Source organism: Podarcis liolepis (genome assembly GCF_965112155.1).
Source record: "Podarcis liolepis genome assembly, chromosome: 17".
NCBI lineage: Eukaryota > Metazoa > Chordata > Lepidosauria > Squamata > Lacertidae > Podarcis > Podarcis liolepis.
In genome coordinates this window covers 25,103,866-25,117,647 of record NC_139571.1, presented here as the reverse complement: position 1 = coordinate 25,117,647, position 13,782 = coordinate 25,103,866, and the positions used below count along the sequence as shown (strand labels likewise).

At 42.5% G+C, this 13,782-nt stretch overlaps 1 protein-coding gene across 50 annotated transcripts in view; it reads left to right on the top strand.

Annotated features, from left to right (window-relative positions):
• Nucleotides 1-13,782, top strand: part of MPDZ (multiple PDZ domain crumbs cell polarity complex component) — a 125,559-nt gene that overhangs the window by 83,833 nt on the left and 27,944 nt on the right. For 17 of the 50 annotated variants that reach the window (XM_083482140.1, XM_083482135.1, XM_083482134.1 and 14 more), the window contains 4 exons: nt 963-1,067; nt 1,750-1,842; nt 4,220-4,397; nt 5,956-6,066. In XM_083482140.1, the coding sequence (XP_083338266.1) occupies nt 963-1,067; nt 1,750-1,842; nt 4,220-4,397; nt 5,956-6,066 (487 nt within the window). Of the gene's footprint in view, nt 1-962; nt 1,068-1,749; nt 1,843-4,219; nt 4,398-5,955; nt 6,067-6,969; nt 7,054-9,786; nt 9,889-12,231; nt 12,304-13,782 lie in introns of all 50 variants that reach the window. The other 33 variants (XM_083482101.1, XM_083482100.1, XM_083482131.1 and 30 more) reach the window with 5 other exon arrangements.

Genomic DNA, 13,782 nt, shown 5'->3' with positions numbered 1-13,782 from the left:
GGCAGTGGGGAACAGTAATGAGGCATAAGGAATTTTTGGTTTGTTTGTTTTTTAAAAAAATCAATTTTCCATATTTATGATTGCCTTTGTGAAGCACCCAAGTAAATGTACAAGGGATAAAGCAAAAACAAGCCAATAATGAATATTCCAAACATTAAAATGACAAAAAACCTCAGCAGCATTAGCCACTTTCATCCTTCCTGTTGTGTGTGCAGAACCTTCTTGGAGAGACTGCTCTACAATTGCGGTGCCATTGCTAAGATTATCCTGCTTTGAGTCGCAAACCACCTAATCTCAGAGGAAGGAAAATGGTACCTAGAGGAAAGATATATCAGTTGATATGAAAGGGGATGTGTGTAGCTAGTGGCAGTTTTGCACTAGTAGAAACTGCTTCCAATCATGCAAGGCAACACAATTTTCAAACTCCTACCACTGCACACACAAAGATGTGCTAAAGCCCTCTGTGCCTCATTCCCTGCTTTTCCAGAGGACCTTCCAACCTTCAGGAGCAGTTTCTTTTTAGCAAACTGGGGTGGGCTGCAGAATTAGTGAGTCCTGTGAGAGGAAGTGCTTTTCTCCAACACAAAACTATTATTGGTGGCAACCCAGAGAGAAGCAGCTCCTGAAAGTAAACACTGGATCCGCGTGTTTCTGTCACCACACCTCTGAATATTAGCTGTCATGCTTTTAGCATTTTCACCAGTTTTAGAGCCCAGCATGTATCATTCATTGTTATTTCTAGGTCATCCAATAAGAAGAAGGGTTCTGAGTCATGGCCTAGATCTTGGTATCATGCTCTTGTTTTGAATTGTTGCACACGCCATTAATTCAAAGGGAGACTTTTGGTTCAAGAACCAAGTAGTGCGGCTGGAGAAGGCCTTAAAATCTTGACTGCTTGTTACTGAGCTATTCCTCAGACACCTGCAGCATTTTAGGTTTCATTTTTATGTTTCATATTGCAGCATTACCTATGTGCCAGCAGAGCAGTTTGAAGAGTACCAGGCCAGCTTAGGGCAGCAGCTAGAAGGAAGAATGCCACTAGATGTTTTTCCTTCGCATGTTGTCAGGTAATCTACTACACCATATTGCTATAATCCTCTCCTTTACCTCTGTTTACACATACATATGCTAATAGCATGAAAATTCTACCTCCATGCTTGCTGGAGCAAAACACTTTTACTAAAAAAAGATAGGCAAATGTCTGGCGTCTGTTTACTCTAGACGATAATTTGGTGGTTGTGGTTTTTTTAAAGCACAGACAAAGAAATACTCAGGCTAGCCAATGATTTGCTTCAGAAAAGTTGTTGACCATTGTGCAAAGATTTTGGCTTGTACTAAATCAGAGTTACTGGTGTGGGCTTCATGGGGAACTGTTCTTGATACAAGCCAGGATTGTCACAGCGAAGGCAGAGAATGCTGGGAGGAGCGATCAGCCCCAACACTCATTTACAGCATAATAAATCATGGTTTGTTAAAGCCATGGTTTTCCCAGTAGTGATGTATGGAAGTGAGAGCTGGACCATAAAGAAGGATGAGCGCCGAAGAATGGATTGTATTGAGTTAAGTTATATTCTGAGTAGACCCACTGAAATGGATGGCCTCGAGTTAGTCACACCCATTAATTTCAATGGGTCTACGCTGAGTAGAATTAACTTTGGTTACGACCCTCTGTCTTCAATACTTCAGGATGATGAGAGATGCTATTTGTAGTTACTAAAGCATGCTGTACATGCCCTTGTTTATTACCAGAGAAATTCCAGAACTACCAGAACGGGAAGAAGGTGAAGGAGAAGAAAGTGAACTTCAGAATGCAGGCTACAGTAACTGGAACCAACCAAGGAGGTATGTGTGTTTCTGCTACTCAGATAACTCTCTTAGCAGTTTATTTTGGTGCACTGTCCAGTTTCTCACATTTTATTGATTTGGGGGCACAGCCAGAATGCCTGGATAACTGGAAATCAAGATAAATTGAAATCTTAGTTAATTCATAAGGCACATTTACCAGATCTTCACCATGATCAACTCTTGCCCGGAAACCTATGTCCCACCTATGGAAATACGTGTGGATCCAGAATTGGCCTTCACAGTCACTTACGGACTCATTGTTAAGACTGTGTTCATGGAAGACAATCTTACTTGGCTACAAGTGATTGCCAAACAAAGAAGACATGGACATGGAATTTGGGTCATTTGGACAGTTTCCTTTCTTGTGCAGTTTATTGAATTGTAGTCAGGAGAACTGGGAGTGCTTCTAACCATGGTTAGAAATTCTAGTTGGTGCCAACTGTAATAATTATGTATGAATGACCGCCATACTTAGGATTGTTTCCAACACACCACTCGTGCAGTGGGACCCCCCCCCCATTCCTTTCATCTCCTCATTCACCACCAGAATCTGCTACAGAGTGTCCTCAAACCTTCTGGAGCAGATTTTGAAGGTGCTTCAGGGACTGCAAGGAAGAGGACAGGAGTCTGTTGTGTAAGTTGAATGGCATTGCTGGATGCAGCCCTCGGCTTTGGAATCGAAAGGGCTTCCTACGAATCGAAAGGAGCAAAGAAGAAATCCTCAGACCAGGTGGGAGGAGATCTGGAGCTGCAGAGGTGTGCCTGATCATCATCACAGGCAGGCAGGCAGAATTACATCTGTACCTGACCTCTTGAATCCCTAGATTGGTCTTTGACAGTTCTCCACAGAGCTCTTAACTCGTGTAATATTAGCAGTGCCGGATTTACATATACACTAAACAAACTATAGCTTAGGACCCCACTCTCTTGCCCCCCCCCCTCCAAAAAGGAAAAAAAAAACACCTGGATGTACATTTCCGAAATATAAGATAAAAAACAAATAAAATAAAACCTACATACAGCAACAGTGTTTTGTATTGTTTATGGACCTATTAGGTCCATAAATTACCATACAGCATATACTCAACACACACACAAAAAAAAAACCAGGAACAATTTGTTGTTGACAAAGGACAGCTGGACATATAAAGGCCCCCATTACCTTCAGTAGCTTAGGGCCTCATCAAACCTAAATCCGGCCCCGTTACCACCTGCCATCACTGACACCATAGGAGGAAGAGGAGGCAGCAATCAGGTCCCGTTTGTCACCCCTGGGAGTAACCACTGTGTGAGCACAATTCTATATCATGCTGTCAATGCTTATCTTTGTGTGCTTCCTCCACGTGAAGTCCAAAGGGTAGCAGCATGAGAGTGGGCCTTCTCTGTAGTGGCTCCCCGTATGTGGAATGCTCTCCCCAAGGAGGTTCGCCTGGTGCCTTCAGTATATATTTTTAGGCGCCAGGCAAAAATGTTCCTCTTCAACCAGGCCTCCATCGTTCTACCCGGACACTGAGATACAGCGCCAAGGGCCTTCTGGCAGTTCCCTCGCTGCGGGAAGCCAAGTTACAGGGAACCAGGCAGAGGGCCTTCTTGGTAGTGGCGCCCGCACTGTGGAACGCCTTCCCACCAGATGTCAAAGAGAAAAATAACTACCAAACTTTTAGAAGACATCTGAAGGCAGCCCTGTTTAGGGAAGCTTTTAATGTTTAATAGGTTATTGTATTTTAGTGTTTTATTGGAAGCAGCCCAGAGTGGCTGGGGAAACCCAGCCAGATGGGCGGGGTATAAATAATAAATTCTTCTTCTTCTTCTTCTTCTTCTTCTTCTTCTTCTTCTTCTTCTTCTTCTTCTTCTTCTTCAGCTGTTTTATTGTTTTGGTTTAATTATTTACTGTGTTTTATCTTGCATTTTATTCTGTGAACCACTCTGGGATCTTTTAATGAAGGCCGATACATAAAAAAATTAAGAAAGAAAGAAAGAAAGAAAGAAAGAAAGAAAGAAAGAAAGAAAGAAAGAAAAAAGAAACTGTCAGTGGAAGTTGTTGTTGTTGTTGTTACTTAAATCTTAGAAAGGTTGCTCGAGACATGCCTATTTAATTTCAGCCCTGTTGTTGTAAGAACCAAAAGCCCAGCTCTCTCCTTGATGAATGCATTGTGAAGCGCTTGAATGAACAGTTTCTGAATTTGCCCATATTTGTTTTCCTGTTTAATGAAAGATTCTCCCCTCGACTCAAAATGGCACAATCCTAAATAGCAACCGGAAGTGACAAAAAGTCTCTTCAGCCCTAAATTCAAGCACGCTGAGATGCAATTTGTAAAAGTCGCAGGCTTGTAATGTAGATGCGCTGCATTTCTTAACGTATTTATAATTATAGGGTTGAACTCTGGAGAGAACCCAGCAAGTCACTGGGAATCAGCATTGTCGGTGGACGAGGAATGGGAAGCCGACTCAGCAGTGGCGAAGTCATGAGAGGAATCTTCATCAAACACATTCTTGAAGACAGCCCTGCTGGCAAAAACGGAACCTTGAAAACAGGAGATAGAATAGTGGAGGTAGTAAGATCGCCCTCCACTTTTCCACAGTTAAAGCCCCCAACCTCCTTACACACATTTAATGGGATTGCTGGTTGTTCTAAGAAGATTGACTTCCAGAAGTAGAATGCATGTTGTAAACAGCTTCTGGCATGACTGAACTAGATCTGTAGGGCTCAATTGGTAGAGCACGAGACTCTTAATCTCAGGTCATGAGTTTGAGTCTCCAATTCGAGCAAAAGATTCATGCATTGCAAGGCGTTGAGCTAGATGGCTCTGGTGATCGCTTCTCTATGATTCTATGAAATGATTTCTATTACTACTGCACATTTGAATTAAGTATTTCGTTCTGGTACCCGTGGTTTGTGTCCTGCAAGCACCATGGTTTCCACCTCTGGAAGTTTACAAACTCTAATGGTTGCCCATCTCTCCGTGCTTTATAGTGGATGGTTTAATTCTCAGTAGTCTCATAAGAACTAAAGTGGTAAAGAGAGCTCTTCCCACAAGACTTCTAATGTTAAAATTGCAACTAACCACTAGCATGCTGTACCTTGGCTTCCAGCTTCAATAGTGACTGAAACCCTGAATTAACTTACTAACACTAATATTATAACCTCATTTTCTTCGGATGCCAAAACAGCCTTTGGATTCTTGTCTTAGACATCTGCACAACTGGAAGCCTCCTTTCAGGAAGTTCTAAGCCTTAGCCTTCCTTCGAAAGACTTCATTTTGAGGCTCTTGAGGGAGTCTAAATGGCAGCGTCTCACCTTTTCCCTTCCTTCCCCCTCCCTTTAAAATGAAGGTTGTACTTTATACGCATGTTAATTGAGCCTTGCAGCAATTCAATGAAGCATGTAAACACAATCTTGCTTTGGAAATACGATTTTTTATTTTTTATTTGCAGAAGCGTTTTAGAAATTCTGTTCGCTGCTTTCAAATTATGACCCATCCTGAGACTTCTCTCTTTTTTAAAAAAGAAATAAGTACACATGTAAATTGACATACACAGGTGGTTTGTCTGCTGTGGACTGATAATACATTGAATTTGAGGCTGGATCTATACACATTTAAAAAAACGCGTTAAAAAAAACATTATAAAAGCTGTTCATGTAAAACCCCACTAGCAATAGATCACAGCTCTACAATGCCATCTGGTGTCACACGTTTATAATGCAGTTATAATGATATAGTTGATGAGTGTATCTGAGTCCTGAGTTTTCTTAACGATTCACATACATTTATCTCAATATCCTTGAAGCAGCCGTGTAAGGTAGGTCAGGATTATTGCCCTCGTATTGTGAAAGACAGTACTCAGGCTTGGATAAAGTGCTTTGCTTAAGGTTAAAGCTCATGACTGGAACAAGATTTGAACTATGGGCTCCTCATTTGCAGCTCGGCCTCCTAACACTGCACTATCCTGAAGGCCTGATGTCAGAAAAGACTGCCCCTAGTTTTTTGCTTGTTTGCTTATGTTTTCACCATGACAAAGAGAAGTCAAATACATTTTCTAGAAGTTGCTGCATTATTATTTTTCTAGCTGCGTGTACCATTGTGTTAAGCTTAGGCCTTACGATTTCAGGTGGATGGAATTAACCTCAGAGATGCAAGCCACGAACAAGCTGTGGAAGCCATACGAAGAGCAGGCAATCCAGTAGTCTTTATGGTACAAAGCATTATAAACAGACCAAGGGTAAGCATATGAACTGTGAAAGAAAGATTTGCAGAACCAAAATATGCAGGGAGAAATTGAATATCCAAGGCTGTGTTATTTTGGGGAGGACATTTCCACAAAGCTAAGGGCAGGATTCATAGCGGCTGCAATTAGCACACACATGCAAACTAAACAAAAAAACAATCCTTGAAAACCTACTTTAGAATGGATTTGTAAGACAGTGCAGGTTTCTGGATCAAAGTGAGTGGCAACCAAAAATATATATGTACATTTCATTAGGCATCCATCGTGGAAAAGTTCTAAGACAGGGTTTCCCAAACTTGGATCTGCAGCTGTTTTTTGGCTACAACTTCCACCACCCCTAGCTAGCAGGACCAGTGGTTGAGGATGATGGGGATTGTAGTTCAGAAGCAGCTGGAGGGCCAAGTTTGGGCAATGCTGTTCTAACAGCTCTTCCACACCAAGCAGTTGTTGAGATTATGAGACTGCTCATTCAGTGCAGCTGAGACCCTCCTGCCCCACAGCACCTGTGTATATCCCATCTTGATTACATGCTCGTCAAACATGGCAGCTGGAGACAGCTGTGGGCTGTGCATGGCCTGCACAATCTGCATGGGGCAGAATAGTTGTGAACGCCCATTGCACCCAAATGCCCCTTTTCGTTTCAACGCTTGTAAAGCATTAAGAGGAGGGATGGAAACTTCCTGTGCAGATGCACCGTTCAAGTATTCAGAGGGACCTGTTTCGTTTTGCTTCACTTCACACTTTCAGTAACTTGTGCTGCATGGGCGACACAAACACCTGCAAAATAGTTTTAATATAGTAGCTTGCATTGTTTGTAATGACACTTCCTCCTTGTAGATTCGCTGTAAGCTGCATGTCTTGATTTACAAGCTGTTTCACAAACTTTTTGTTTCCCAGCCAGAATCTCTCTATAGCTCTGTCTCGTCCTCTGCTCCCAGCGGGCAGAAACCTAATAATCCATTTTACCACCAGTCGTCGCAGGTAAAGTCGCATGGAGTAGCTTTGCAGAATATTGGTGATTGTGTGCAAGACGCTATTTTAGGCTCGTGAATTTGCTGTGGCATGGAGAAAAGCAGCGCTTATAGTTTGTGCTCTTCATTTGAAAACCACTGCTGTGTTTTTAGAGCAAGATTCTATAAGGGGATTTCCAGTCTTTGGTCACAGACAGTCATCCACAGAACCAACCAGGCCCTAGAATGAGAGTTACTTTTTAATACAGCTTTGTTAAGAAAAAAGATTTATCCAGCAATTTAACACGTTCCACCAGTGCATGCTGTGGGTGGGAAATGGCTAAGTGTTACCTAGGGGATATGAATGGTTACTGTGGCCAGTTATATATTTTGTTTTGAAACAACTCTTAACTTGCTTGTTTAATAAGTTAAGTATTCCGTTGTGCATTTTCCCCCTGTAACTTATTTGCAAAGGATGGGAGTCGCGTTGACAAGCCTTTTCAGATTCTCCTTACCACTATGTTTTTATAAATATTTAAAGCATGTACCGTACTTTTCTGTGTATAAGACTAGCGGTTTTTTTTTTACTTTAAAATTATGTGAAAAAATGTGGGTCTTCTTATACACGGATAGTGAAGAGTGGGGATTTTTTAAATTGGAGTCCCTAAAAATAGGGGCCGTCTTATACATGGGGGCGTGTTATACATGGAAAAATATGGTAATTTATTGTCTGTTGGTGTAATATTTTTGCCTTGTTAATTGTAACAACAGTGGCAACAGTTGTACATTCTGATCCTGTCCATTTTTATTTGAAAGTAAGTCCCATTGAGTTGAGTGGAATTTACCGTACTTCCAAATAAGCAGGCATAGGATTTGGTAGGAGATTGGGAGTTCCCCATGGGCTTTGGAGCTTTCATTATCTGTTACCCTTGTGTTGTGCACTCCTTCTTCATCACATCTTGCATGCAGATCCCCCCTTGTGTTCAGTGTCTGAGCTAACGATGACATAGGACCAGGGTGGATTTGATTTAAAACAGATTGATTTAAATCCTGATTTAAATCACTAGTCAGTAAGACTTGATTTAAATCATTATTATTATTATTTTTACAGAAAGACTCATTCTCACTCGTATAATCTTAATATTTACAACCAGATGAAGGTTTTATTTTTGGAATAATACATTTTCAGAGCAGTTTTACAGTTATGTATATCAAAAATTACTGATTTCGTTATACTATTAGAAATACATAGACAGATAACTATGAAATTATTGTGAGGTTTGATGTACTTTATTGGAAGGAAAAAAACAATCATTTCCTTCATAACAACTTAAACAATTTATTTAACTAAAACAATGACATTATAGCATATGTAGCCATGTTCGTTAACTGATGTGATTAAACTTCTAAAAACAAAAAAACAAAAACTTAGACTGAGTTTCAGCACGCATGAAAAACTTAAAACAAATCCTTATTTCCTGATGAATAGCCTTTAGACCATAATGTAACTTAAACAGAAAACTATATTTAGAAAGGTTTTTCCCTTCAAATGCATTTTATTTTAAAAATCTGATTTAAATAAAAAAAATCAATATTCATTGATTTTTTTATTCATCCTGCATAGGACAACATCTGTAGCGGTGCTAATCATGGTTATGTAAGACCACAGCTTCCAACCTACTTCTAACTATGGCTGAAAACTGTGGTTTGGCGGTAACCATGAGGTCTTCCTCCTAATCCCTTATCCATCAGGCAGCTTTGTGCCTGGCATATGTTTATATTGTTTTCAAGCTACCTATGCTAGATCACAGCTAGTGCTGTGGTTGCGCCAAGAGGCAGACCCCTCCACTGCACTAATTTAAATTATGGATGCATGCACCTGCTTTTCTAATTTGGACTTGCAATGATAATGAAGGGATATTTGGAACAATCTTGGTGGAGTCCTGTTCCTTTTCGAGGTGCTTAAAACTACGGAGAGGTCTCGTGCATAAAGGGTGGTACAAACATGCATGCAGGTGGAACACTCAACATCCTTATTTATCAGTGATTCTCAGCTGGAATGTGTGAATTGCCATTGAAACGCATTGTGTCTGAAATGCTTTGCAATCACTCTGTGGTATTTGATCCATGACCACCATTTTCACACATGGATTTGATCAGGGGTCAGCAAACTTTTTTGGGGAGGGCGCCAGTTCACCGTCCCCCGGACCTAGTGGCTGTGGACTGCAGAGGGGGCTTCTCTCCCCCCTTCCCCAGCCCCTCCCCTCCCCCTGCCGCTGCTCTGCCTGTGGTTGGGAGCTGCGGTGGTGACCGTGCCTCTCCTTTTCGGGCCAGCTTTCCTGGGTGCCAGGCACAAGGCCAGCAGGCGCACCAAGCTCCAGCCCATGGGGAGAGGCCGGCAGGCGGGTGGCGAGGCTTCTTATCAAAGCCCAGCCCCCTTCCTCCGCAGGGTGGGGAGAAGCCAGGAAGAGGGAGGGAGGGAGGAGGGAGGAGACGCCACCATGGTGAGGGAGGGAGGGGAAAAACCACAAAAAATGGCACCCGAAAAGATTGGGAAAAAATGGCGATCGCGCCGATCCAAGTGGTGGTTGCAGAACCATTTGCGGGCTGGATCCAGAGGGCAATTGGGCCAGATCCGGCCCGCGGGATTTTTAGTTTGCTGACCCCTGGATTTGATGTTGGCCAATGGATGGTCATGTTTGTGTGGAAGTGCCCTAATGTATTTGCCTTTTGGTTAGCAAGCCCCTTTCTATTTTTCTCGTAGAACCTCCCTATGCCTTACCTGCAGTACAACCCTTTCAGTAAGCCTCCTGCCTTCAGCAGAACTAACCCTTTTGTTGAGCCTCTACAGTTCAACACTAACAAGGTTGGATGATGCTTGGATGTTTGTGATGGACTCAGTGAAAATTTATGTGTTCCTCTCTTTCTCTGCTCCTTCTCCTCTCCCTCACTTGATATTTTTTGAACAAACATAAATAAGCCAGTGTCTTACTGGAGGAAAAGCATTCTCCTTATCAGAGATAGGTCCACCATACTCACCCAGAAAGCTTCCATTTGACCGCAGAACCAGCTGGTCCATAATCATAGTAAGACAGAGAGGCAGCCTGTTGCTTGGGGAAAGACCAGAAGCTGCAAGTGTGTCATGCTTTGTATTTAACAGATAAACTGCTCACTAAAGCTACGAATCTTCATTGTAAAATATTACATGAATCGGTGTGGGTTAGGATTTTAAAACACACACACACACACACGTATACACTGATGAGGCAAAATTGATTGGCAGTATGACCACATTCCCAAATCTTTTTGAGAATATTAACAGAAATACCGTATTTTTCGCTCTATAAGACGCACCGGACCACAAGACGCACCTAGTTTTTGGAGGAGGAAAACAAGAAAAGAAATATTCTGAATCTCAGAAGCCAGAACAGCAAGAGGGAGGGATCGCTGCGCAGCGAAAGCAGCAAACCCTCTTGCTGTTCTTGCTTCTGGGATAGCTGCGCAGCCTGCATTCGCTCCATAAGACGCACACACATTTCCCCTTACTTTTTAGGAGGGAAAAAGTGAGTCTTATAGAGCAAAAAATACGGTAGTTTGGCTCTTCTCCTCCCCCACCCTCTACCCTGCCCCCAGTGAATTAGGAATATTAAGGAATGAGGTGGAAAATACAGAACACAAATAGCTAAGGTTGCAGTTCTGTAATCACTTACCTGGGAGCTAGCTGTACTGATATCAGTGGGACATAGTCATGTGTCAGAGTGGACTGTAAATGAATTGTGTCTAGAGGCATTCTTGTATCACTGGTTGCATTGCTGCTGCCACTGCCTGGTCACAGGAGAATTCTGTGATCAGTCCTGACAAAGTCACTAGCAGCTCCTCACTGCTGTCTGCAAGGGAATTCAGGCTACAGATCTAACTAACATTGATGCCTCAGTTGGTAGAGAAGGAGACTCTTAATCTCAGGGTTGTGGGTTCAAGCCCCATGCTGGGCAAAATATTCCTGTATTCCTGTCTTGCAGGGAGTTGGAATAGATGATCATTGTGGTCCCTTCCAACTCTACAATTCTATCTTAGGTTCCCATCCCAGATACTTTATGCTATCTGTTATTTGTTGCCATGAAAATGGGGGGGGGGGGGTCGTGAAGCTTAGTGGTGGAACATGTGCTTTAGATGCAACAAGTTCCTCTGCCTAGTCTCTGGCTTCTTAGGCTGAGCTGAGGAAAACAACAACAACAAAAAAAACCTCTTCTGAAATCCTGGGCAGCTGCTGATAGTCAGTGTACTGAGCTAGACACCAGTGGTTTCACTCACTATAAGGGACCTTCCTGTGTCCCCAAGGTGCCACATAACTGCTTAAATGCAAGCGTTCTGTCTCTACTTGGTGATATAGGTAAGGGCTATAGAAGTAAACTTACTTTTCTTTTAATAAGCTAACAGCTTAGGTCAGGGGTCAGCAAACTTTTACAGCAGGGGGCTGGTCCACTGTCCCTCAGACCTTGTGGGGGGCTGGACTATATTTTTTGGGGGGAAATGAACAAATTCCTATGTCCCACAAATAACCCAGAGATGCATTTTAAATAAAAGGACGCATTCTACTCATGTAAAAACACGCTGATTCCCGGACTGTCTGTGGGCCAGATTTAGAAGGTGATTGAGCCGGATCTGGCCCCCAGGCCCTAGTTTGCCTACCCATGGCTTAGGTTCTCAAAACAAGCAAAAGGCAAGGGGTTTTCTGCTGTTCTCTCCAGTACTGCTGTTCTGTGAGTAGAAGCCACTTTTGCTCACAGAACAGGACTTAAACTTCCTTTCCTCTCCTCCCTCCTGCAGCCCCTGAGCTACCTTCAAAAGCTAGTTGGGGGTCCTCCTTGAGCAGATTTTGGAGGGGCTGCTATGGTATTCCACTTCATGCACATCTGCATGCAAAAGTAAATTGATGCATAAATGTTTGTTCTCAGGTTGCAGAATTGTCTTTGTCAATTTCCTCCAAAAAGGATTTTTTTACTCCAAGGCCTGTGCAAATACATATTGGATAGGGCCTATGACTGGTAATGATAGGCCCTTTAAGAAATGTTGAGTCATTCTAATGTGATAAAAAGAAATAAAGTTTATATAAAACCCATTCCCTATGTAAGAATACTTGTACAGTACAAAAAGTAGCATTCTTCCAAAGATACTGTAATAAACAGCCTGCTGTTTTCTGTTACCATAGGATATGCAGAATCCAATTAGATTTACCACCAGTTGCTCCCCATGTAACCCCTTTGCTCCTACACCATTTAAGGTTTGTTTTAATTCACGGTTACTATCCTAATTTGTAGTTAACTATCGTAGTCAGTGTATGTACTGCACTCCTTGTGTGCTGTCTGTCCTCAACCCCCCCCCCCATTTTGCCCCCTTGATCATTTCAAAAGACCACGTGCTTCTTCCAAGTGTACCTGCTTCTTTCAGAGTGATGCTGCTCTCTCTGTACTTACTGTCGCCCAAATTCTTTGCCTAAAACCCACAAGATACTACGGTGAAGGATTCGGGAACTGCCACATTTATATTTATTTCTGCACCTTTTATAGTAGTGATGGGGGGCCTGTGGTTCTCCAGAAGTTGTCAGGCTACAATTCCCATCGGCCCCCAGGCAGCTTGGTTGACCGTCAGGTATCATTGCTGGAATTCCAGCAATACCTGGAGAGCCAACTCTTCATAATTAAGGTCACCATTGTTCTTATTAAGAGCTCCCTGTTCAGATCCCCGAAGCCAATCATTTAGCTCCAATTCACTCATATAGGGTTTCTTCCTATGTTACCTTAGTGAGCCCATTTGCCACAGTTAGGCCCCATACCTCTGCATACAAGAGGGTCAAGTTGTTGTTGTTGTTGTTGTTGTTGTTGTTGTTGTTGTTGTTGTTGTTTGTGTAAATTGTTGATGATATGTAGCTTACAGCTAGGAAGCCAAATAACTCTTCTAGGTGATCAATAGCTTCTTTAAAAAGACTATACAATGTCCAGACTCTTTACAGTCGTACCTTGGTTCTGGAACACCTTGCGACTCGAACATTTTGGCTCCCAAACGCCGCAAACCCGGAAGTGAGTGTTCCGGTTTGCGAACATTTTTTGGAAGCCAAACGTCTGATGCAACTTCCGCGGCTTCCGATTGAGTACAGGAAGCTCCTGCAGCCAATTGGAAGTCGTGCCTTGGATTTCGGTTGTGTTCGGAAACATTAAGCCGCACAAAATCTGAAATTTGTGCATATAGTTATTATATATGCACACGCTAAGTATTGAAATAAAGTTAAATGCACACACACACACACACACACACACACACACGGTTGTTTCCAGAGTGTCCCTTTGGCGAATGGAAGGAGAGGGGAGGAGACAGTGCCCACAATATCTCATGCAGGTTCCCAAACCAACTTCTGCTGTGTTCTGGAGAGGTCCTCCAACTCTCTGTGGCTTGTTTCAAGAGGGCTTCAGGGACACAGAAGTAGGCATGTACAGTGAGCAGAGTTCTATACATGGGAACTTTGGATCCAAACTAGTATTGCTAAAGCCTCATGTGAGTTTCTCTTCTCCTCCTCCCCACCTTTTGAACAAAGGCACTTTTCTATATGAATCCTCAAAACAGCACATCTTTCCACTTTTCTTTGGGAATCAGTAAAATTATCTCCCTTCCTTCCTTCCTTCTTTCCTTATATGATAATGTTTTCAGTTTTGGAAATACATTTTCACGTCTATGTACCTAAGTCCTTGGTATGTAGGCCACCCAG